General features: G+C 49.7%; 8 protein-coding genes across 8 annotated transcripts; 4 read left to right on the forward strand and 4 right to left on the reverse strand.

The window, feature by feature from the left end:
* Positions 1 to 315: 315 nt before the first annotated feature.
* Positions 316 to 1,822, forward strand: EPUS_02681 (uncharacterized protein; the record flags this gene model as incomplete). Its single annotated transcript, XM_007787603.1, has 3 exons — positions 316 to 499; positions 553 to 1,698; positions 1,800 to 1,822. The coding sequence occupies 3 exons, from the start codon at positions 316 to 318 to the stop codon at positions 1,820 to 1,822; spliced, it is 1,353 nt and encodes a 450-aa protein (XP_007785793.1).
* Positions 1,823 to 2,162: 340 nt separating this feature from the next.
* On the reverse strand, positions 2,163 to 2,847 carry EPUS_02682 (uncharacterized protein; the record flags this gene model as incomplete). Its single annotated transcript, XM_007787604.1, has 2 exons — positions 2,163 to 2,567; positions 2,743 to 2,847. 2 exons carry the CDS (start codon positions 2,845 to 2,847, stop codon positions 2,163 to 2,165), a joined length of 510 nt encoding a protein of 169 aa, XP_007785794.1.
* Positions 2,848 to 3,787: 940 nt separating this feature from the next.
* Positions 3,788 to 5,338, reverse strand: EPUS_02683 (uncharacterized protein; the record flags this gene model as incomplete). The annotated part of the gene is made up of 1 exon (XM_007787605.1): positions 3,788 to 5,338. One exon carries the CDS (start codon positions 5,336 to 5,338, stop codon positions 3,788 to 3,790), a length of 1,551 nt encoding a protein of 516 aa, XP_007785795.1.
* A 1,376-nt stretch (positions 5,339 to 6,714) lies between these two features.
* On the forward strand, positions 6,715 to 8,166 carry EPUS_02684 (uncharacterized protein; the record flags this gene model as incomplete). The annotated part of the gene is made up of 3 exons (XM_007787606.1): positions 6,715 to 6,750; positions 6,816 to 7,244; positions 7,294 to 8,166. 3 exons carry the CDS (start codon positions 6,715 to 6,717, stop codon positions 8,164 to 8,166), a joined length of 1,338 nt encoding a protein of 445 aa, XP_007785796.1.
* A 359-nt stretch (positions 8,167 to 8,525) lies between these two features.
* On the reverse strand, positions 8,526 to 11,929 carry EPUS_02685 (uncharacterized protein; the record flags this gene model as incomplete). Its single annotated transcript, XM_007787607.1, has 3 exons — positions 8,526 to 8,733; positions 8,919 to 11,652; positions 11,701 to 11,929. The coding sequence occupies 3 exons, from the start codon at positions 11,927 to 11,929 to the stop codon at positions 8,526 to 8,528; spliced, it is 3,171 nt and encodes a 1,056-aa protein (XP_007785797.1).
* A 2,207-nt stretch (positions 11,930 to 14,136) lies between these two features.
* On the reverse strand, positions 14,137 to 14,499 carry EPUS_02686 (uncharacterized protein; the record flags this gene model as incomplete). The annotated part of the gene is made up of 1 exon (XM_007787608.1): positions 14,137 to 14,499. The coding sequence occupies one exon, from the start codon at positions 14,497 to 14,499 to the stop codon at positions 14,137 to 14,139; it is 363 nt and encodes a 120-aa protein (XP_007785798.1).
* A 1,096-nt stretch (positions 14,500 to 15,595) lies between these two features.
* On the forward strand, positions 15,596 to 19,672 carry EPUS_02687 (uncharacterized protein; the record flags this gene model as incomplete). Its single annotated transcript, XM_007787609.1, has 3 exons — positions 15,596 to 16,767; positions 16,817 to 17,210; positions 18,317 to 19,672. 3 exons carry the CDS (start codon positions 15,596 to 15,598, stop codon positions 19,670 to 19,672), a joined length of 2,922 nt encoding a protein of 973 aa, XP_007785799.1.
* Positions 19,673 to 22,063: 2,391 nt separating this feature from the next.
* On the forward strand, positions 22,064 to 24,421 carry EPUS_02688 (uncharacterized protein; the record flags this gene model as incomplete). The annotated part of the gene is made up of 3 exons (XM_007787610.1): positions 22,064 to 22,281; positions 22,331 to 22,498; positions 22,552 to 24,421. 3 exons carry the CDS (start codon positions 22,064 to 22,066, stop codon positions 24,419 to 24,421), a joined length of 2,256 nt encoding a protein of 751 aa, XP_007785800.1.
* Positions 24,422 to 25,297: the final 876 nt, after the last annotated feature.

A 25,297-nucleotide genomic window follows, 5' to 3' on the forward strand; every position in this document is an offset into this window, starting at 1 on the left:
CGATTTCACTCTGCATACCCGTCTTGCTGGCGCAACTCCACCACAAGACGCAGCCGGTCAACCCTCACCGCAAGTGGCTGAGCATTCGTATGACGTTGGCCATTCTTGGCCCCAAGAAGATCGCTGCCTGAATCAAGAGACGGGATATTTCGACCTGCTCCCACGAGACTCAAACTCGCGGAGTATTCGGTGTCTGGGAGGAGCAAGCGGTATCAGCGCCTCTGTTGGAAGAAATATCCGCGACCGTCATCCGACCAGTGAGCCTGGATTGCCTCTACTCCCATTTTGACAATTCCGTGGTTATAATCAGGGGAGATGAGCTTAAAGGGAGTTGGGAGAAGCTTGACAAGAGCACCTCAGACTATAAAGCAGCGATTCAATATTGGTGACTCCACAAAAGATGCGGTCTACATCGATGCAGAGAGAAGATTCGAGGAGCTGGAGAAGGAGACGAAGAAGCTTCATTCGGAGTCAAAAAAGTATTTCGAAGCGATCAATGGTACTTGCTTCTCGTTCGTGGTCGCCATATCCGCTCACTGACCAAATCTCCAGGCATGTTAAACCACCAGATCGAATTCTCCAAGGCGGTACAGGAGATCTATAAGCCCATTTCCGGAAGGGTATCAGACCCCAACTCGATAATACCAGAAGGCAATCCTGAGGGCATTCGAGCTTGTGAAGAGTACGAAGCTATCGTCCGAGATCTTCTTGCAACCCTCCAGCCCGAACTTGAAATGATTGAAAGTCGTGTGATCGAACCTGCTCAGCAATTACTGGAAGTGATCAAGGTAATCCAGAAAGTCGCAGTGAAAAGACAGCATAAGCAGTTGGATTATGACAGACACCGCGCCACGTTGAAAAAGCTGCAAGATAAGAAGGATAAGACGCTAAAGGACGAAAAGGCTGTCTTCAAGGCAGAAAATGATGTGGAGCAAGCGACCCAGGACTTCAATTATTTTAATGATCTTCTCAAAGATGAGTTACCCAAGCTCTTCGCGCTCGAAGCGGAATTCATCCGACCTCTTTTCCAGTCGTTCTATTATATGCAGCTCAACGTCTTCTATACGCTACACGAGAGAATGCAGGATATAAATATTGGCTACTTCGATCTTACGCTAGACATCGAGGAAGCGTTTGAGGCCAAGCGTGGAACAATCAGGGAACAGACCGAAGCCTTGGGCATTGTGCGCTTCAAGACGACCGGAGGCATCAAAGGGCCGAGGGGGAGCAAATATGGCAGAAAACCACAACTAGCACTCGAAGACCGGAAAAACAAACCACTCGCCATTACAGACGGCTCCGAAACCTTGCCACCACCATATTCAGCCAGCCCATCGAAATCCACAACCACACCACCATTGATGGGCCACTCACCATCCATAGGCAAGTCCCCATCACTCGGCCACTCGCCATCAATAGGCCACTCGCCCTCAATAGGCCGCTCGTCCTCCGTCGGCCATAACGCCATGTCTGCAGCAATTGCCGCCAAAGGCAAACCACCGCCTCCGAAACCCAAACCGTCAAGATTATCGGGCGTGCCAAACGCGGAAACAGTGACGGCACTGTATGACTATGAAGCACAAGCAGAGGGCGACCTGAGCTTCTCGGCTGGAGAGGTAATCGAGATTGTCACGCGCACGGCTAATGAGAATGAATGGTGGATCGGCAAGATCAACGGCAGGCAAGGCCAGTTTCCTGGTGAGTTGGACTTTTCCATTCAACGCACACTCACACACACATACCCACTCTCTCTCGCGCACTCTCTCGCACATGCTGACGAGTTGTTCTCTTGGGGGCAGGAAATTATGTCAAGCTGAATTAGGAATTGCCGGTGTTATCTAAGACATGTATTACTTATTCTTCGCATCGTATGGAGACGTATTTGGTAGCGCAGGCTCTTCCAGCGTAAGGTGTAATCTGATAGTGGTAGAAGACATGACTACGAAGTATTAATGAGCAACAGCAAACCTTCCGAGTTTACTATCTTGAGCGTCATTTCCTGGTGCAAACTGAGTCAATGCCCATCCATGTAAGCGAGCTCGTCGTGACCACTTGGGGTTCGCCGGCGAAGTGTATAGGCTCTGGCCGCGCATGCCTTGTGCTCAGATCTAAATCCGTATTCCCTGAACATGAGAAGCCCGCCTTCCGGGTCCAACCAACCCTCAAGAAGCCGCCTTATCCATATCCACCTCGGCGCCCCTCTGCCTCGTCTTCCCCTCATCATGCCTCTCCTGCCACCTCCTCTGCTCGTCGCGATCGCCCACCAGCGCCGCCACCGCCCCGCCCATCGTGCCGGCCACGCGATCCCCGACCCCCTGTCCGAAATCCGCCAGCTGGCCCTTGGCCTCCTGCCCCTGGCCCTGGAGATTCTGCTCCCGGCCCTCGCGTTTCAGGCCCTCGCTGCCGACGAGGTTGCCCACCGTCTCCTTGCCGGAGCCGACGGTCTGGTCCCAGGCGCCCCGGCTGCGGTCGCCCGAGGACCCCAGCGTCAACGGCCCCACTTTCACCGCCGATTCCGACGCCGCGTGTTCGGCGGAGGCGTGGGCGCGCGTTTGTTCGGCTTGGGCCTGTGGGGAAAAGAAGGGGGGGGAGCTGGGTTAGCTTGAGGTTTTGGGGAATACGTGGGGAGATGGGAGCGTGGCAGTTTTTTTTCTTCGTCGCGGATTTGGACATGGTTCGATTGCAGGACGGATGCTGCTGTGTCAAAGAGGGGGGAAAGACGGGGAGGAAGGGGTCTCGTACTTTGTCGCTGGTGTTGCCGGTCAAGGAGGCGATGCCAGATTGGACGGCGCCGGCAGCGCTGTCCACATAGGATTTCAGGGTGCTTGGGTTGTCGTTGGAAGACATGATTGTTCTGTCGAGCGGGAAGATGTAGTGATGTTATGATGTTTCAGTGTATATCTGGATTCAGGAATCACTAATTGGTTGGTGGTTGAGTACAGAATAGTTTTACTTCAAGAATTGGATTCACTGGCCCAGTGAAAAGCATTGGACCCTTTAGTGGACCCTGGAGCCTATTGCATATGCCAAGCTTTTGAACCCAGATGACATCGGCATGTGACACTGGTGCAAGGCTGACATAGCGCAGGCTTGGCTTGCGAGTAATGGTGGGGTGGTTACACGAATTACTACGGGGCCTGAAGTAATGTTAGCTCAGGGCTAGTATCTTTCCTTGTAAACCCTCTCTGTACAAAACAGCTTTGCCCGAAAAGGGTTAGATGTAATGATTTGACTCATCAGAATGGATACACACAGAGCAAGCTTTGAAACGACGAATCATAACCCTAGAGATTTCGTAATAAGAACTAGCTGTTCTTAGCACCAGACTAACATTACTTCCGGCCCCCCGTAGTATTCAAGTACGAGGGGAGTCAGGAGCATCTCGAGGTATGTAGCCTTGAGCAAGTTTCTAAGGTAGACCAGCCACCAAATGTGGTATTTTTCCAACAGACATTCACCGCTTGCACCCACACGTTGTCCTTCGAAAGCCACCTTTTAATAGCCCTACAGTACGATCGGCATGCAGCAGTACAGGAAGAAGCCTGATGTGTCGCCCCCAACTGCACAGTGTAATTTGTGAACGAGTTACCTATTTCTTTGATGGTATTGCTGTAAAATGTCGTACACAAGACTTTGTGCTCCTTGACTCCCTAAATGATTATCCAGTGCTCTTGAGCACCTGCCGTGTGTACGCCTTCTGGACCACGGTAAGAGCAGATCAAGTCGACGAACCGAAAGTGGTGACCAAGGCGCTCACAAACTCCCCTACCGTAGCATGCTTCCTCTATCAATACTGACAGAGCCCACCCCCGTTGTCCTCCATATTCCAACTCCCAGCCATCCCAACCACCAGCCCACTCTCATCTGCTGGAATGTCATATCCCAACATACCTAATTCTCTCGCATAAGCGCGACTATCAGCCTCTATCTCGGCATCAGCCTGGCTCTTCCTGGCTCCACTCATCAATTTTCTCGCCCACGCGTTGATGGCCGGCTCGCCAGTCTCGTCGCGGGCTTGACGAAGAAACGGAATCAAAGCCGTACCGCCCGTACCGCGTAATCTCTTGCCCCCACTTCGTGAACCAGAGTTCTCGCTCTTCTTGCCACCGGAGTGATCGTATTTGACGGATGCGATGCCGGCGCCGCGGGTGGGGGCTGGCATGGCGCTGGGGTCTTGGTGACGAGTATGGCTCATGCTTCTCGATTCGCGGCTTTTAACGATGATGTACCGCGATACCATCTGGATGTGCTTGTCTCGGAGGGCGCGAAGCATAGCAAGACAAGCGTCGTAGGCAATACGGAGCTGGGTGTTGGAACGATGGGATTCGACATAATCGCGGATGTTGGCTACATTCTCGACTGCTTCTAGGAATTTCCGGTGTGGACCGGGCATGTATTGACGCATTTCTTGAATGAAATTGTGTCGTGCTTGTGGAGCCATGCCAGGCTCGGCTTCTGATTCTGAGCTCTCGTTTCGCTTTTCACCAGTAGGACGATGTTCGATGCCGAGAACAATATCGAAGAATTGAATTAGACTGCTTTGGGCGTTGCTGCCTCCGCCGTATTGGCGCCAGGTGGGATTCCCACTGCCATCGTCATATTTGACACCATGGGGCAAGCCGGCATCTCGCATGTTTTTGCTGCCTGCAAGATATGGTCGGATACGGTGATAGAAAACATGTGAATCACAATTTTCGTACATTCGTACCAGCAGACCGCCCAGGTCGTCAATTATTTCTGCGAACGATCGAAGACAGCGCATGACTTCCTCAGGCTGGTCACATCTTGCTGCGTTGATGGCATCCAGCATAAGCGGTATGGCAGGTCCTCCTCTTGCTTCCAATGCCACCGAAACCAGGTAAAACCATTGTTCGTCAAGGGAGCCGGTGAATGTGGTAAGGGTTGCAAGGTTGTCGAGAGTTAGGTTGTCGGAAAAGAAGATTGGCTTGTAGTTCCACAAACAAACTGCGGAGTATGTAGCGACAGGAGGCACGCCCAGATGGGCAGAGACTTGTAGGAGTGGATAGGTGATGGGAGGCGGTAATATTTCTGATGGCTTCTCGCCTCCCCAAATGTAGCCATGTGCCATGAAGGCCAGCATGCTGTATGCCCTGCGCCATTCTCGCTCTGTGTCTAGATGTGAGGTAGGTAAGACGGGTAGACGATCGATGACTGTCCGTAGGCGCTTGGACAGCAGCAGTGACTGGAAGTTGTTGATGATTCGTTCCCATTTGTCGTAGACAGGATGTGGAAGTCGTTGAAGCGGAAGTTCGGGAGGAAGGAAGCCATAGTTAGGAGATAGCCCATAGTCTTCGAGACGCGGAATGGGAGCAAGCATGTTGGCGGTCTTAAGATTGATGGTAAGGGCGAATGATCGAGTTCGAGAACTTATGTCAGTAGGTTATATGCCCGTTGGCCGGTGGTATATGACGATTTTTGTCCCCTCAACTCTGTATTTGCTTTGTCACGATCTACGATCCACGTCAATCAATGAGAAAAGACTGGATTGTTAGTATTAAATGGAATAAGTAGAAGATGGTTAGAGATTATGCTTTCATGAAAATGTTGTAGGGGCCAGTCTGAAACGTGGATCGAATAGGCGATGAGTTCACAAGAAGAGAGGAGGTTTGATGCAACGTGTGTCAAGTGAATTACCTGTAGACAAGGGGCATGAATCAGCAGTCTGTACGAGGACCTTAAGCATTATTTGTACAGGATCCATCGCAGATGGTGAAGGTGTGAGTAGTGGGCATATTGATCAACCGAGACGTCCGGTGACGGAGGATGAAAGATGTGTCGGAGTCCCCATTTATTGGCTTGTCCCTCGGCCGCTTAGGAGAGATTCGGCTCTCGAAATTTTCACCCCTGTGGTAGCCGCATTTACAGAGGTGCATACCAAGAGCTTTACCAAGCAAAGGCCCCGTGATAACGGGACGTTCTATCTCCAACATCTACTTTGCATTTGGTAATAAATACTCATGATCACTCTGCACTTGGAAGCTCCTAGAAACAATGAGGCGAATGAGAAGAAATTGCACCTGACCACTACTTAAGAAATGATTTGTTTGAGATTTCAGATGGAACGTGATCACTGATCACCTATGCTTAGGAACACCGTGCTCAACTACTGATTGAGAGTTTCTGGCGTAGTATGAGGTAGGACAGACGAGGCCAGGTTGATGCTTGTGTAGACAAAACTGAAGGAACGGTTACTCCTCCATCAACCATCAACCGAGTACCTTGCTACTGCGATGCCGTAATATCCAAGTGCATAATGTTTGCGCTCTTCTCCAAAGCATTGCACCAGGCAATGACAGTGATGAAAAGATTTGTTTTGTGTAGGCCAAAAAATACACCAGTCAGAACCCCGAAGGATGCTGAATAGATTCGTCTAGCCCGATGTGCAATGGACAGTCAAATCTATCGTGAACCGCATTCATGAGCGCGGCCACGCCAATAAGGTAAGTATGAAGAAGAAGAAAGAAAAAGAGGAAAATGTTTGGTGGAGGAGGCAGATATTTGTACTTGAGAGATTGGAGCTAGTGGCTAGTGCATCTGTTAGCATGGCCTTGGCACAAATCCAGGCAACTAGTACTAAGTAGTACTAACACAGTTTGGCAGCTTTCCGTCAAGCACGTGATATGGAATTTCTTGGGCTCGGTATTGAGTTGGGACAGGTTACATGAATGGTTTATTGATCCATCATCCAGGGCAATGAGGAATAGGGCCAGGATACCTCTAAGCAAGGCTGTGAGTTCATTCCATTCAACCTCTCCCTTTCGAATTGATAAGTTGACATACTATACGACTCTCAGAAAGTCCGACAATCATGGAGCAAATACAACCTCTACAATCTTTCGCGAATTGCCACACCACCCTACAAGACTCGAACCGTCTTTCAACAAAAATGGAGCGCCAAATCTATACTACGCGCTTATCATTCCGAGCAAGTCCGCGAAGGCATGTGGGAGCGCATGTTCTCCCGGCGACTGAGATCAGTCGTGCCGATGAACCCAGAATATCTTGCGATGAATGATGGATCACTAGAATCTGCTGGTAGAGGATCAGGACTGGAAACGCTTTTCGCGAAACGACATCCGAAAGCTATACCTTATATGCAGATGACATTTGCGCCATTAGAGAGAAGGCTAGACACAGCTATTTTTCGAGCACTATTTGCAAGCAGTGCACGGCAGGCAAGACAGTTTGTCGTCCATGGAGCTGTCAAAGTCAACGGGAAGAAGGTCGGTAGCTTTGTGCGGGTGCTTCTGCTCCTATACTGATGCGTCATAGATGAAGTATCCCGGCTATCTTCTTAACCCAGGGGACATGTTCCAGGTCGACCCTGAACGAGTCATGTTCGCTACCGGAGCCCCGAAAGGTCTACCAGACGTATCATCACCAGATGACCGAGCCGTATCGCGCTCAGAGGATAAAGAAGGCGCCGCACCATTGGAAAACCAAACCGAAGAATCTGACAAGGACGAAGACGAAGACGCAGAGGAGGAAGAAGAAAAAGAAGAAGACCCCCGCGAAGTCCTGAAATCCCTTCTCGCACAAGCCAAATCCGTCATATCCAGTCCAAAAGGCGGCAAGCTCAGCGCCAAACAAAAGCAGAACCTCCGAGGTTTCGCAAAGCAGGTCAAGCGTCAACTCTCGCGACGTGACTCCACCACAAGCAAAAGCCATGATCTGGAAACTCAATTCGAGGAGCTGAAAGCTAAACTCCTCCGCCAGCCCAATTTGCCTGCCTCAAAACCAGAAGACTCGTCCTCGTCGCCTAATGAAGATGAAGACGGAGAAAAGAAAGAAGAATCTACCACCACCCTCTCTATCTCCCCACCCCAACTCAACAGCGCAAAAGAAGAAGACTACTACGACGATTCAATGCTCGATCCAGAAGACCTAACCGCCCTCCGCGCTGCCCTTGCGCGCCTGCACCTCAACCCCATCGACCCCACAAAACCCTACGCCACGCCCTGGACACCTAGGCCCTACATGTCAGCCTTTGCGTTCATCCCCCCCTTCCTGGAGGTGAATCAGAACATCTGCGCGGCGGTGTATCTGCGGCATCCGGTGGCGCGGCCGGGGATGGCCGAGGTACCGACACCATTTGCGCAGGTGACCGGGGGGGATGCTTTCGCATGGTACTTGAGGAGAAGGTAAATATCAGAAGGGTCGTTTGCACAGTGCGGAACAAGCGCGGTGGGGGTTGTGTTGGCTTAGTAGTGGAGAAGGGGATAGAGGGGCCATCCTGTCTAGGATGCTTTGTCTCGGGGGTAGGAGGAGGACAAGAGGAAGCCATGCTGACAGGTCGGTCAGCTAGCATCGAAATGCATAGCATCTACTCTGGGCGGGCTTGCTCGATGTTCTTTCCCTGCACATTCAAAGCAAGAGTATAGACTGTACAAGTACCTACTGTAAAAACAAAGACAAAACAAGGACTTGGCAATCCAAGCAATCACAGAACATAGATAGCTTCAGAAGCATACCGTCCTACTACGGACTGACACATGCTGTCTCATTTACATCACCGCACTAGATCCATTAACCTGCTCGACGACGCTTCCGGTCGCTTGAAGCCGCCCAGGACTGGTCTCACCGGCCTCGGCGTGCTGAACAACGACAACTGCTGCGCCGTTAAAGGCTGTCGCATTGGACGCGGCGTGCTGAAAGCTTCGATGGGTGGTGGTGTTGCTGGTTTTCTCATCGGTTGTGAAATGAGTGGAGGCGCTGGCCGCACATGAGTCAGTGGTGAGTGGCCAAGGGAAGAAGGAGGTCTCGTGAAGGTGAAGGAGTGTGGTGAATGGACTAGGCGTGGATGCGATGTGTTCAGGCTTTCATGGGAAGCATGAACAAGTGGAGATGTTGCCGCCATGTGTTGATGGTGAAGACGTCGCTCTGGGCTGGGTACGCACTTGTCGTCCTTGAAATGATTTGTGGTGGTATCGGTATGCGGACATGGGATGTATTCATCGGAGCTGGCTGCAATATGGAAAGATGTTTTGCGGTGCGATATATGATGTGTGGTTTGATCACCAATTTCAAATCGGTCGTGGCCAAGTTGTGGTGCAATACGGTACGAACTTGGAGGTCTAGATGAGGCTGGATACCCCTGCTGCTGCTTCCTTTTGGCGTGGTTAAGGGGGGTATAATCCATAGGGAAAGCGCTGGTATGGCGACGAGCGGACAAGGAGCTCTTCATTGTGGAACGAGGAGGATCAATCCACTGATATCTCGAAACTCCTCGCTCGGGTGTATGATTCATCATAGAGGGGGTTTGATTAGATTTCTTGAATAAGCTTGGCGATCTTCGTAGTGGATGAAAGTTTGAATGTCTGGGCTGGGTAAAAAGATTCGAGATTGGACACAGCGGATTTCTATTAGTGGGGGGATGGGATGCTGTGGTGGCCGAGCGAGAGCTCGGAGTAGGTGACCCAACTACGGACGCTGCCTGTAAAGTAAACTGATCATCTGTCAACTCGACGGGCGACTGATCGTGAAAATCCGTCCAAGACTGCTCGGGAGAGTCATTCTCAACAGTCCTCTCGCGCTCTTGCTGTGTATTGCTTGGCGCTGCTATGTAACTCCGCTCGGTACGAGCTGGGTTGGTATAGACAGAAAGATTGAGAAGTCGATCATCTAGTTGGCCTTCCATAGGACTCAACTGACTCCAAAAATCTGTTTCTGGGGGTCCCGCTTTCCCTGATGCGACGGATTCTGCATCTGAATTCGCTACGCGCAACGTTGTATTAGCAGCTGTCTTGATGGTCTGAACAGGACTAGAGCTCCTTTGGTTCTGCAGCTGACTTGGTAGCAGCTCACGATCCACAGAGAGAGTGCCATCTTCACTAGAGTGATATTTGAGCCAACGTGGAGGGCGGCCCTGGACACTGTGTCCTTTTATTGGAGGATTCTCGTAGAAATGGTTGCTGATAGCGTTCATTTCATCTTGAAGAATGAATCTCATCCATGCTTGACTTTCATCACTGCGAGCTGTAATACCAGAACGACGATCACCTTGCGGAGCCTCTGGCTGCTGGGACTGTCCTAACCTTTGCCGCATGAAATTCTCCTGCCTGGGCTTTGCCTGTCTCAGCTGGACATGGATTGGTGAGTATTGCCTTGCTGCAAGCATGTCAGGGGATCTGGCAATACTTTTATGGACTCCTGCTGTTTCATTCATCCTTGTAGGGGGCTGCAAAGACTGGCCCATTTCAGGAAGTGCCCGCGGGATACCTTGTGCCGATTTATCACGATGCAGGTCTCCACCAAATGCTGGCGAACAAGCAGTCGAGTTAGACTCTCGCTCTTCACCTGCTGCACAGGCTGGTTGAATAGCCTTGTCAGTGCCATCACCAAAGAGGTTGGGATGAGAACTGTGGAGCGGAAGCTCTATTTGATGGTTTTGAGGGCTGGCACCCACGTGATCTTTTTCGCGACTTGGTGCGTGGACCACTCCTGCAGCTTCTGTCTCCGCTTCAACTTGCAGCTCCAGAGTGAATTTCAATCGGTCCTGGGTCTGGTTTTCGATCCCACCAAGTGCGACATGGTTGACTCCAGGTTCTGTAGCTTCAGGCAGTTCCCTAAAAGACAGTCTTTGATTGCTGGAGGCACGACTGTTTCTTACTCCATGATTCTCATCACAGCGACGATTGCTTGGAAGAAAGTCGCTTGATAGACTGCCTGGAATCTGTTGGGAAGAATTTTCGCCAATACGTGGACGCCGTCTTTGCTTTTTTGGTGTCGTGCGCAGATAGCTACCTTCTGAGCGCGGAGGTGTGGATCGAAGGAGGCGGTGTCCCATTATGATAGAGCTCGACCTCACCCCATCCGATGCCAATCTCCTATCCACTGCTCTCCGTTTCATAGTCTTTACGACTGTCTGCGAATGAGGTTGAGAACTCTGTTTGCTGACCGAGTCTGACTTTGCCTTCACTTCATCAAAGGTCTCACTGTCCCGCACCTGCTCTAATGATACCAATGACTTGTTTAGGCTGGCGTATCTGGGCCGCTCAGCTAACATCATAGATTCTGTCAAAGGATTTTCAGAATTACTCCTATCATAGATGGAATTGTGACAGGTAGGGACTTCTCTGTCGAGTAGCATGGATTCTGATGACTCGCTCTGACGTTTTATTGATGCCAGCTTCTTGAACGGATGTGGCATTGTTGTGGTCTGGCTCTGATGTATGTTTGATCCAATGCGTATGCTGACAACCTCCTTTTGGACATCGTCAGAGTGATGCTGGTGTAGGCGAGAATGAAGCGCAGGATCTGGTAGAGGACCAAGATAATATCCTGTTTGCGCAACGGCTCTCCGTTGCTTGTCCTCCGCTATAACTTTTCGCCTTCGGCCTATGCTTTCCAACTCACAAGTCGAGGGAAATTTCATACGAAGGGGCCGCGCTACATTAAGACCCATCCAATCAGAATGTCTCAGGAGACTACGTTTAACCCCGTTAAGAGTGTTTCTCTCCACTTCAGTAGACTTACGGCTCTCTTTCTCCGAAACTGGCTGCGCGTTCGACTCGGTTGTAAAGTAGCGTTGATGTACGTGAGTTGGTAGTTCCGAACCACTGCTCGAATGACCGGGGCTGATATTGGGCTGGCGATCAAAGCGTCGACGCTTGGTACTGAGCCCGCTAGAGGCTTCGCGAGGGTCAATCACTTGTCAGACCGAGTATATGTGTGACGTACCTAGCTCCTCGGGAGAGTTTCGTCTCTTGATGCCCCGGTGTTGATCTTGATCCAACTTCCCGATCTGCTTGAGTGGCACTTTGAACGCTGAAAGTTGTAATGGGGACGGAACACGACGTCCGTTCTGTTGTTGCAGTCTTGCTTTCGCAAAGTGCTGCTTCTGCGCCTTAAGATTGGCGTTGGCGTGGGCTTTCGAGTGGCGCTGAAGGCGGCCACCGGTCCAGTTCATGATAAGGATAAAAGATGACGATATAACAGGATAGGAAATAGACTAAAGGGATGAAATGAAAAGCGAGATTACAGCTGTAAGGTTAAGAGAAGATGGTTCAAAGTTCAGAATCCGTGGCTATAAGTCTGAACGAGCCGTGGCCTTAATCATTAGGAGACGACTTCCATCCCAGAAGGTGTGGGTGCCCTCCCCAGATGCACCAGGAAAACAGTGCTGCTTCTTCGGCTGAAGGTCTGAAAATCCCAGGATATTTGCTCAGATGTTTGAGAACACGGTTCTTGGACGGACTCGAGTTCAAGCCGGGAACTGCCCTGACAACAGAAATGCTGCAAAGAAATGTAGAATCGCTAATCACAGGTACTCGACTATGAAAGAACTTCAGCAATTCAGTTGGCATCTGCCACAGTCGAAGAACCCTCCAGCGTCCTCTCAGTACACCTCCCCATCAGAAAAGCACCGAAGGTGTCACTACTGATTTCGGCCCACAGATGCAAGCTTTGTAGAATAAATGCTAGCCTACCAGACAAACAGTGCAAACGTCGCAGGCAAGATTTAAGCTACTAGTTAGTAGGATGAGGCAAAAGAGAGCCTCGCTAACAATTGGAATCTTTAACTCTCAATATTTCACCCACAAGTAATTTCTTGCATCGAAAGGCAAGCAGAAGTAGTCTCCTGCTACGATTTCATCTATATCCATCATAATCTTTTCGAGAATCAGTCTTGCGTCTCAGTAAAGGCTTTCCCTGGTAGGTCCTGATGAGTAGCATTCTTCCCTTCCGGTTGTCATTTCCATGATGATTTTGAGGTTCAAAGCATAGTTCAGCTGAGGTGTAATAACCCTTGAACGAGAAAACTCCATCCTTAGTTCTCTGAGATTGTTCTGTATCTGGTCCACTCTACGAAGTACTCTTGCATTGTTGAAAAGCTAAGCAGCTCATAGGGTCCATTGGACACATTGATTGGTCGCGAGAGAACACGTTGATGTCCAACGGGCGAATGTTTACACGTTTTCCGACTCCTTTATCTTGACCTGCCCTTGTGCGGAGGATGCTGCCGTTGTCAAGCTGAACAAGTCAGTTGGGTAGCTGCCCTACCTTTCCAGAGATCGCGATGGCCTCCGAATACGATTCTGCTGGCGTAAGAGCTAAGTTAAGAATGAACAAAACTCCAACAAGCTTCATTTGTTGCCTGCAGAGCCAAGATTCTTTCACAGGCTCACCATCTTACTTAGTTATGAAATCGATCATGGGACACTACCATCAATGCAGGCCAACCATTTCAATCACAAAGCCCGCCAGCTGACGGAGTTTTCCTGCCTAATCAATGCTCAGCCGGCGACATTCTCGGCTCTAAAGCTACAGGCCAGCTCGGCTAACTAACCATTTCTCCAACACCTTAGGACTACGTAGATGGTGGTTTTGGTACGCGTGAACCTTTTGGTTTGTTTGATCTTACTGGTTTGAGATAACTCTGAAAGTGTTTGGTGTTGTCTGTGATTAAACAGCGTTGTTTGCATAGTACGGTATCAGGCTGAACTTTGTACCCCCCGCGTCATAATTTCTTACCAAACGCCCTCTTTACATACACTTCCTTGTCAGCATCCCTGTCGCTATTTTGCACGCAGCACGCTCATCCTGCTCATATTGCAAATTTTGCTCATCCTTCGAATATCCTACGAATTCCACGCGTTCTGCACATTCTACGAGCTACGAATAGCTGTTAAAGCTGTGTGGGATGCTGTACCTTCTGACTATCTTGAGGAGCTGCTTCAGTCGATGCAGGCAAGATGTCAAGCAGTTATATATGCCAGGGGGATGCAAACTCGATTCTAGAGACTAGCTCTCTTTGGGCCATTTCGTGGGCGTCTGTACTCAATTCTGCGTAGTGAGTTATTTACGAATACCAGCGTTTTCATCAGGGGGTACGAGAATTCCGCCTGGTAGCGTAGTAGTGGATACAATATATTTCTGTGTCAGCCGCAGTAGTACAGCACACTACCTATCGCAAGGTTGTAAATACGCTTCCTGAGGGACCGTTTGGGAGATGATGATGCAGAGACTCACGGCCCTTTGGTCGGCTGCAGAATGCCACGTCAACGCTATAGACAATTGGTCGGGGATGCGGATCCAATCTGCATCCGTGCAGCTTTCCATCACTCCGGCCTGCAAGTCCATCACGTCTACCCTTCCTGGAGATCGAATCACTCTTTAGGAAGCCCCTGTTGATCTTTCTTGGCCATAGCTGCAATGATTTGACTCGTCCTGATCTGCGCCAGGTGACAGAAAGTTGGCAGCTGGCGGCGGGGATGGAAGGCAACCTGGGTCGCTTTCGCTAGTGGCGCATTTGGCTTGCTGCCACCGTCTTTTGGCAGCGCTGTCCTTCTTAACCACCTCCATGAAGCTTAAAGCCCCGTTCCCCCTCCTCTTCGCCGATGTCTTTTCCTCTTTCCCCAGCACATCATCATTCTTTCCTGCTTTGTCATTGTACAAACAAGGTTCCAGTCCTCGATCATCAACTAGTCGTTTTGTGTGCGCTGAAGCTTGCTGCAACTCTCCTTCAACCTTGGACATTATCCACCTCAGGACAACTCACTCCAGGATTGCAAAGCCAGGCTTCTGTTTCTCGCAGTTTTCTTTTCTGTTTGACCGAATCATCAAGATTTGCGCTGGACTTGGGCTTCCTGCCTTTACCCTCAACGACAGACTTTGCATCAAACGTCAGGTAGTTCCCTCTTTCTTTTCTTTCTTGCTTGCCAAATCCTGGATATCTGCCGAGGATAGTCTCAGCCATGGACCATTCTCAGGACGCTCTCAATGGTCTATGAGGAGCCTGTTCGCTCGTTACGGGCTCGGATACTGGAGGCGAATACTGGAGCCCCGCTACACCTGATTTGCGATAGCCATCGCGTGGAGAAATCAGCTTGTATTCAAAACAATGAACAAATGTTAATGATACATTTGCCACACTGGATCAATCTGAGGCCGGACCTTGACCTGCAACGCTCCCTCCGTTGGACTAATCTGTTATGCTCAGCTCGACTTGTCGCGCATGATATTCAGCAAAGCACTTTTCATTCACGCTCTTTTCTGCTCCACCCCAAGGTACTCTTCATTTGGAAGCAGCTTTCCAATCTACGCGGCAAGAGGTTGAACAATCAGCATTCGATGCTGCGTCTGTTCTAAATTGAAGGATTTCCAACCATTCCAGAACCTTTCATCCTGGGACCACGAGTTCTCTTCTCACTGTTTCCGGCTCTTTTGGGCACCTGTCTTGCCATGAAGGGCTGTGCTCTCCACTTAACCAGGAATCGACCCGCCACATCGATCAGAGGACCACTGAACGGCCCGGAGAAATCTCCCTCGATACCCCCTCTCTATCCCTGCAGGGAGCCTATGGATGACCCTCTGCTATTATCTCCTTCTGCTTTCCAGGAACTGTCTGACTGCCAACCCTACCTTTACATCTGGCATCATACTGGCATTTCCGCCTAGGCATGGTCGGTTTGTAACCTTGCCTTGATGTGTTTACAGTTACTGACTACCACCAGACCCGGATCCCCCTCGATTCTCTTTGCTCAGACATGCCTTGCACCTTAGCTATTGGTGGTTCCTACTGACCATTTGCATCACAGGACTTGCAATAGAGGTCTCGCAGAGATTCGAGAACATGCCTACCAGACTCGTCTCGAAATCCTCAACTCAGTCACGTTCTACCCGTGATTCAAGACGATCCTCAACCAGCCAGGACAAATCGTCTACCACCACAATGGATAACCCGGATGCTGCTCAGCCTTTCTTTTCTCTTCCTACAAATCTTCCGCAAAGACACGGTGACCGCGAACGTGAGATTGTCCAATGGATTGCCGCAAAAGACGAGTTCTCCTATACAGACCCCAATTATGCACCCGAGCAAATGTACTTGACAGGATCAGATGCGTCTTTCTTGACAGAGGACTTGCCCACCACGACAGGAGCATCTTGGAGCACTGCACTGCCAATGGACAACCTCGTCCTGGAGCAATGCCAGCCATTCATGAATGATGAACCCTATCGGCTTTCCAGTACTAGTGCACCCATGACCAGTGGATCTCAGCCCTTTTTTGATGCCCTGGCTATTGAACCTGCAATCAACTTATCGAACGCACCATACTCAGGATCAATCACTCTTGGCACTGGGATGACCGACGGCTCTTTCAAGCACGACTTTGCTTCCGGGTGTATTTCTTATGATTCTAGTAGTTCTATCTATATGTCCCCACCCGTGTCTCCGGGACTGCAAGGGCAAACCTGGCCGGAGGCGTCCAATGAATACGGCACCAGCGGTGATTATGCCACTCATGGAGCTGCGGCCTTTTATCCTAATTCTGATGGATTTTCGCATCCACCCTCCCCACCTATGTCGGACGGTGATTCTCATGCTGCCTTGGTATCAGGTCGACAACCTTTGAGCGGAGGCCAGCTCCCACTTGATAATACCATACAGGTAGCCGACAACTGCAACATCAAATGCTCTCGAACAGGCTATCGCCACCTTGAATCTGCCATGATCGGAAATGCGGTCAAAACCTCTGGCACCACTGATCAGAAGTACGCCTTGCCCAGCCGTCCAGCCCAGAGGGTTCTCAAGCCTGCGTCAGAAAAGCCAAGGGGATATGACCAGGGAACACAGCTTGCAACATCATCTGCCCATTCGAAGCTCAAGGAGAAGCCGGAAACCGCCCAGCCACGGAATCATCATCTGTACAAAGCCTCGCCAGGAAAGGATGGACTATTTCGCTGCCCCTTTGCCAAAGACAACCAATGTGCGCATGTGCCCACGAAACAAAAGTGTGCCTATGAGTGAGTTGTCTTCCTTGCGGCTGTGCGCGAACCCAACTGATCAACATAGCAAATATCTGGACTCGCACTTGAAGCCTTATCAGTGCAAACATGCTGACTGCCTGGGCCTCCAATTCTCCTCAAATGCTTGCCTTTTTCGCCATGAGCGTGAAGCACATGGAATGCATTTCTATGGGAAGAATCCTCACCGCTGCCATTACGCTGGATGCGACAGAGCTATCGAAGGTTTCCCACGCCGCTGGAATCTACATGACCATATGCGACGTGTTCATAAACATAATCCCTCTCAGCTCTTGGAAAACAAGGAGGACTTTTCCGGCTGTGAAGTACCCAGCAAGAGAAAGGGGTCCGATGCCCCAGCATCATGCCAAATGAAGCGAACAAGCTCTTCTCAATCCAAGGCCCGCGTTGCGTCGGCCAGCTATTCTCGGGATGATCATGAGGTATTGGATTCAAGATACCATGCCAGGCAAGCACAACCCCGACGATCGAGTCATGTTCAGACCTTCGACCTGGTCAACCAACAAAACATGGACTTTGCTAGTCCCTTTCCATCAGGGTTTGAACACCTTCCGTATGGCAACAATGCTGCTCGCATGTCCTATGGCTTTTCTTATTCTGCATAAAACCTGGTACCCCCTGTGAGATGCCTGTGGCTTTGCTTTCCCAGAAATATGTCCAATGGATGAACCTGCCATGGATTCAGCACATGGTCCAATACGCGTCTTGACATTAGAAGTGGAGCCGTGAGCAGAGTTTTCAGAACTCTTAATCGTGGATTTTCACAGTTAGCAAACAATGTTTTCTCGGTCTGTGGACCAGTCACAGCCGGACGATATAAATGCAATCCCGCTTGGAAACCCCTGGATCAGCACTGGTTCTCGCACAGCTAGCATGCCAAAAAATGTGAACGTAAGATCTATTAGGATCTCATGTTCCTCGGAGATATCTTATTTTGTTCTTATGTTTTCGAATCTTCTGGACTTCGGCCGCTGACTGAATACTACCCCGTTCTCCTGCTGGTCGGTGTACTGATGATTGCTTCTTGATTCAATATTGCCTGCTGTGCTATTTTGGCTGGTTGTTTTGATCACTTTTCGTGCAAGATACCTGGTCAATTAGTGCAGGGCCAGGTTCGGCCAAAAGGCAAAAGCTTGGTCTTGTTCTTGGTGTATATATTACCTAGCTACCTCTAGAAGGAGCTCTAACGATCAACGACGCAATGTATGTAGAATTCTCCCCAGTTCGCTCGAAAAGCTGTGTAAACCGCCCATGTTAGATCTAAGTAGTTAGTCCCATTTCTGCTGAGGTCGGCGCAGGGAAATTGTTGGCGCTTCCAGGGAGATGCTCAGGTCAAAAAGTACCTCTACCGTTAGTGGCCTACCGGACTAATCCAGTTACCCCAAGGGTGAAGACACTACACTCTACCCCAAGAGTTGATCTGCAAGTGGAAGGAAAATTCATAAATGTGCTGACCCCTTTAAGCAAAGAATGCCCGTAAGCTCTGGCCACAACATTGTGTCTCTTCTGACATCTTCATACCACGCAGCTTATCATCATTACCGGCTATCCTTGCTCTGGAAAGACCCACCGAGCCCGTCAGCTGGTAGTAGCGTTGCAAGACCAAATCGCTGGTGCGGTTGAGCCCAACGCCCAAAGCAATCCGAAGCTCGCTTTGGTGCACATTCCTTCCCATCACTCTTCTATCTATCAGCTCTCTACAAATGGAGATTACCCGAATCGGGACTCGATTTATAGCTCCGCAGCACTCGAGAAGACAGCCCGCGCCGCCGAGCTGAGCACTATTAAACGGGCTTTGTCGAAAGATGCCATCGTTATTGCCGATGATCTGAACTATATCAAGGGATTTCGATATCAGCTATGGTGCGAAGCAAAAGCTGCTGGCACAAGATGCTGCACTGTACACTGTGCAGCGAGAGAAGATCAGGTAGAGAAGTGGAATCGTGCAAGGCTGGAGCAATGGGCTGGGTTGAAAAGTGGGGACATACCAACAGCAGACAACGACACGACCAGAAGTGATGGGCACGTCGAAAACCAGGCAAACCCAGAGATTAGGTATCCAGAATCACATACAGCATTGTACGGAGACAAGATACCCGAATTGTCATCAAGATCAAGAAGCTCAAGCGTGGACGCTGATGATGGAGAAAGAGTCGCGTTTCGACCCAGCATACTCATAGAAGAGTCTTTGAGGTCCTTTTCCCTCGCTGACCAATCCTCTATATCCACAGGAAAGCCTTCTCCTCCGGGGACGGCGGAAGACAACGGGTTTCCAAGCCGCAATCCAGAAGAAATCCCTGCATCTGCGAGGTTCGACTTTGTACCTCCAAGCTCACCTCCTTACTCGCAAAAGACTTTACAGTCCCTTCTCATGCGCTACGAACCTCCCTCCCCCTTCTCTAGATGGGATACCCCACTGTTCACTGTGCTTGCAAGCGATCTGATGCCTCCCATCTCCGCTATCTGGGATGCAATATTTCCTCCTAGAACACCCAGTACTATGCGAAAGGGTGTAGTCAGTGAGCAGAAAGCACAGGTCAAGCCTCATGCTGCGACCGTCCTTCCTCAAGCCACCGGGCCGGATGCCTTGCAGGTTTTGGAAAGGGTAACCTTAGATGTGGTGACACAAATCATGAAGTGCGCCAAAGAATTTCCAGAACTAACAGACGAGGGAGGTGATGTCACAGTCAAGTGTGCTGATGTTGTAACAACGCTGCCTGTACCGCCAGGGACGATTCTGAGTCTTCCAATGCTACAGCGACTGAGAAGGAGATTTACGCAGATACAGAGAGGTGGCATTGCTCATGGCAGAGGATATGTGCAAGGAGAGGAAGCCATCGGGGAAGCCTTTGTGCGCTTTCTGAATGGGGAGATAGGGGCTTGATGCATTCATTGCAAGAGGGGCTGATGATCTGAAAATCCCGAGATAAGGGATGTGACCATGTAGCCCGTAGATTCGGGGAGACCAGGGGCCGGAGGGCATTTAGTTCTAAGGAGGCATCCGCCAAGACATAATCCAATCCTGCCCTGTAGTATGAAGAGCTTTCTCGTGTTCCTTGGTACCTGCGGAGTGCCTGCCTTGATTAGAAGTGCCAGATCACTCATATGAAAAAGTACCGTAGCTTGCTTACAGCGACCTTGAAGGTATGGCCCCAACTGAAACCCAGTTGGGCATGGACTTTTCTCGTTACAAAGTGGATTTACTAGCCCAAGCCCCACTAACCACCTCGGTGCACATTGCATTTTGGGTATGAAGCCATTTCACAACTTTACAAAAGCTTATTCTACGGAGGCGTGCGTCAAAAACATTTGCTAGCGCCAATTTTTAGCTTTGCATTGGTGGATATCTAGCGTTCCTCTAGCTCCCATACTAATTTGTATGGCTAACGCAGGAATCGCACACACTATGAATTCCGCACACAAAAAAGCAGAAAAACAACAGAAAAACAACTAAATAGTAGATATGACCCCACAAAGCAATCGACGTGCTATTCCTCCGAATCTTCCTCCTCCTCCTCCTCCTTCTCCTCCGAATCCTCCTCCTTCTCCTCCTCCTTCTCCTCCTCCTTCTCCTCCTCTGAATCCTCCTCCTTCTCCTCCTCTAAATCCTCCTCCTCCTCAGGCCTCTGCCTCTGCCTCTGCCTCTGCCTCTTTCCGATATAGCATCTCTCAGCGCGTTTCTGTGCTTGTACTGCAGATTGAAGGACTCTCTTGGCAAGAAATTGAGCAGAAAACAGGTGTCAAACAGACAGCTCAATCTTATATTCGAAAGAAGGCAAAGCAGCGTGGATTTCAGCCTGAGATAGATCCTCGAGTTCTTGATAAATATGTTATTGATGAGAAGCCTTCTGGTAGGCCAAAAGAGATCTCTGAAGATGTAGAACACCAGCTATTAGCGAATGTTCGAGCAGATCGAGCAGGTCGAGAGAAATCAAGCGAAGTTCTTGCTTATGAACTAAATATTAGCTTTTCAAGTGCTCTTCGAATTCTACGCAAGCATAGCCTTACTAGTGTTAAACTAACACGAAAACCTGGCTTAAATGCTGCACAGAAAGCCGCACGAGAAGGATAATCTAATAAGATCACAGCCGCCATCACATCTACTGAGCCACGACAGAACAGCACGTTACCCTCTTCGGTATCTTCGCCAGCATCCGCCCGTGAATCATTGTCTAAGATGAGATCTACTGATCAGACTACTTCGTGGAAAGTAGATAAGTCGGCTGATGGCTGAGCCAAGAAAAGTCTCTGCTTTGACCTTGCAGTCCGTACGTCTTGCTGTGGAGGCCCCCTTGGTTGCATATTGAGAAATCAGTGGTAGTAATTCAAACCCGGTATTCGAGAACGATCACTCCGACTCCTAGGTCAATTCATAAGCACAAATCTGTACCAGAGGACGAGCTCTGGCAACACCAGATGCGCAAAATACGGACAGCCCTGACAACAATCCATTTCTTCACGAGGCCGGGGGAATGGTCCCAGGTATGGTTTAGTCCATGCGGGTGTCGTCAGTGGCAGGAATCAATCCAGACCTAGGTACAGTCGACTACTACTCTATAACGCCAAGCCGCAGCAAATATAACACACTGCATGTCACGATCCTTGGGAAAGACGTCTGGGATTGATTCCAGGCTGTGTGCTGGCACGCTTGTGCGGATGGGGACCAACTTCAACTGTAATGACGGTGTTTAAACAGAGGCACTGAGTATAGAGAAGGCGAACAAGCATTCAAACGGAGTTAGGCAGGGCAGAGGGTCAAGGGTAAGCTCTCAAAACTGCAGTTCAAGGACGGATATCAAGTGGATATTGAGTAGCATAGGCAATTCCTGAGTTAGCCATACAAATTAGTATGGGAGCTAGAGGAACGCTAGATATCCGCCAATGCAAAGCTAAAAATTGGCGCTAGCAAATGTTTTTGACGCACGCCTCCGTACATAGTACATTCCTATACCCCGCTTCCGTTGACCGGACGATTACCCATAATTCCACTGACGGGCTTGAACACCATGGACATATTCATCGAAGCTCCATCGAACCTCGTCGGTCATGGCCAGCATCGAAAATCACGAATCTCTAGAAGGGAGGAGACAACAGCCAGTATCGGCGTATGACTATGAAGACGATGTCCACGAAAGATGACATCCTCCAGGCCTCGAGAGACGTTCAATATTTATGATTATACACTACCTTCCGTTCTCTGCCAACTCGACAGCAAGACAGTTTAAGAGTCTGGAATATGAGGGTGGGGTCCGAGTCCTGACGAGCTGTTCGAGCAATGGACTTCGGCGCAGCCGATATCACGGAAAGCTCCTTGCCAAGCTCGAGCGATAGGCCAAACGATGCTACAGCAGCCAGAAAAGAGTTGAAGGGCTACGAGGAACTGCCGGGGACTCTAGGAACGAAACATGACGGGAAAGAGGTCGAACAGTCATTACGCCGAGTCCGGACACTGGGAAGATTGAGGTTCAGGCCTGCAGATGACGATGAGCCTCAGTGGGTGTAGTTGCCCTTGGTCTGTCAAATGTGCTGAACTCCTACACAGGGATTGGTGGTTCGCTTCGACGGCAATCCCGCTTATTGCTGCTACCTTTGCGCCTATGGCCAATGTCATGTCAATCGCGGCGCTGGTTACTTCCTGGCGGAGCGACCTACGTGGTGAAAGCAGCGTACCAGCACAAGCAAACTCGACTGGAATACCGGATCCACGTTGGTAAGCAATATTCGTGCTGGAAGTGGCTTTGGAGAAAAGATTAACCTTCGCAGGTGCATCACTCTAAACGCGACTTCATTAGCCTGTGGATTTATCGGCAATTTGTTCCTCCTGTTCAACTTCACAAGGACTATTCGCTACGTTATATGCCTACCAGCTACCGTGATGTCGTTCTATTTTGCAACAGGAATATTGATAGGCATCACATCTTCAATGAATGATTACGTACCGCCTGGGCCTGGCGAGGTTTATTCCCAAGGCTTTTGGCATGCCATAATTGCTGCTTGTCTGTATCTGTTTTGTTCAATGATATTAATGATCAATATGTTGGGCTACTGTTTGGGACATTACCCACAGCATTTTACCTTGACCGATGAACAGCGCAACTTGATTCTTCAGACTATGATGTTCTTCATATGGCTGGCTGGTGGGGCTGGCATTTTTGCCAGAACTTCTGATGAATGGCAATTCGTGGATGCCTTATATTTCTGTGATGTCACCATCCTTACGGTTGGCTTTGGCGATTATTATGCTCCAAATGGTGTCAGTCGAGGATTGGTATTTCCCTTTGCGGTAGGCGGCATCATCATCCTCGGTCTTATGGTCAGCAGCATACACAAATTCGCACGAGATTTGAGCTATGATTATGTTATCAGAAAACACATGGAGGCTCACCGTCAACGCACCATCACCCGTGCTGTGAGCTCGTCGACTGATTTGCAGAGGCAGAATGACATCGAAAAGAAGATTGATTGGAGTCACAATCACCACCCGACAATCTCAGGACCCTTGGCGCCGCCAAACCAAGAAAGTCGGGGTGTACGGAGAGTGACGTCGAACAGTGATTCTGAAGGTCTTGCTCCGTCAAGTTCTACACTTGAAAGATACCATGAAGGAAAAATTCATCGGACCATCAAGGCGGTCAGCCAACCAGTAAAGACTCTACAACGTGCACGGTTGAGACAGCCAAAGATAATTCTAATGAGGGAAGAGAAGGACCGTTTCGAAGCAATGCGAGCGATTCAAATGAGCGCCTCCAGATTCAGGAAATGGTACGCGCTGAGTCTCTCGGTCATTGCTTTTGGTCTTCTATGGTGCGTCGGTGCTGTTGTGTTCTGGGTAGCTGAGCAGTCAACACAACAGTTGACGTATTTTCAGTCACTCTACTTCTGCTATGTCTCACTGTTGACTATCGGCTATGGGGATCTCTCCCCAAAGTCAAATGCTGGCAAGCCATTCTTTATTGTTTGGTCCCTTATTGCTGTTCCAACAATGACGATTCTTATCTCTGATATGGGTGATACTGTTATCGCGTCCTTCAAACGCGGAACCTTCAGGCTTGCAGATTGGACTATCTTGCCCAAAACGGGCCTCCACCACCCTTTACTGCGGAAGAGTCCTTGGATCAGAGATTGGCTTCAGGGGAAGGTAGAAAAGAAGCGTGTCGAAAAGGGATTTCCAGTCGGCCCCGACGAAAAGCAAGAAAATGGCCCTTCAATAGAGGAACTCGCTGATCCTGAGAGCTATAGCGATGCTGAATTGACACATCTGTTAGCATTGGCTATCCGCAAGGTTGCGGATGACCTGAAGAACCCGTACCCACGGAGATACAGCTATGAAGAGTGGGTTGAGTTCACCCGCCTCATACGCTTCACAAGCCGTACATCCGAGCAATTGGAAGACGAAGAATCCGAGGGCGTCATTGAATGGGACTGGATAGGAGACGATAGTCCCATGCTCAGCGATCAGAGCGAGGCAGGATGGGTCCTTGATAGACTCTGCGAGAGTCTCATCCGCCTTCTCAAGAAGGATAATCTAATAAGATCACAGCCGCCATCACATCTACTGAGCCACGACAGAACAGCACGTTACCCTCTTCGGTATCTTCGCCAGCATCCGCCCGTGAATCATTGTCTAAGATGAGATCTACTGATCAGACTACTTCGTGGAAAGTAGATAAGTCGGCTGATGGCTGAGCCAAGAAAAGTCTCTGCTTTGACCTTGCAGTCCGTACGTCTTGCTGTGGAGGCCCCCTTGGTTGCATATTGAGAAATCAGTGGTAGTAATTCAAACCCGGTATTCGAGAACGATCACTCCGACTCCTAGGTCAATTCATAAGCACAAATCTGTACCAGAGGACGAGCTCTGGCAACACCAGATGCGCAAAATACGGACAGCCCTGACAACAATCCATTTCTTCACGAGGCCGGGGGAATGGTCCCAGGTATGGTTTAGTCCATGCGGGTGTCGTCAGTGGCAGGAATCAATCCAGACCTAGGTACAGTCGACTACTACTCTATAACGCCAAGCCGCAGCAAATATAACACACTGCATGTCACGATCCTTGGGAAAGACGTCTGGGATTGATTCCAGGCTGTGTGCTGGCACGCTTGTGCGGATGGGGACCAACTTCAACTGTAATGACGGTGTTTAAACAGAGGCATTGACAGATTCTCTTCTACGACAAGAGTATAGATCGATACATAAATCTATACCCACATATTATGAGTGGGCTATCGGATACCCTGGTCTCTCTGGAACAGGCTTACTGGTGGTGATTTGGCAAGCAGTCGGGGTTGCGGTTAACAATGAGTATACTTAAGTGGGCACATTGAAACCTGGTAGACGAAATAACTCTGGGCAGACAATTTTGTCAAATTTTGAGTCTTGGCGGACAAGTCCGAGATAGATTTTGAAGTTTTCTCTGAGGATTTACACTGCGAAACCTCTGTTCTCATTATCGGCTCATCAAGGAGGTTCTCTCTCCCATCGGAGCACCATTTATTCAAACACCTCATA

The sequence above is a fragment of the Endocarpon pusillum genome (genome assembly GCF_000464535.1).
Source record: "Endocarpon pusillum Z07020 unplaced genomic scaffold C682903, whole genome shotgun sequence".
NCBI lineage: Eukaryota > Fungi > Ascomycota > Eurotiomycetes > Verrucariales > Verrucariaceae > Endocarpon > Endocarpon pusillum.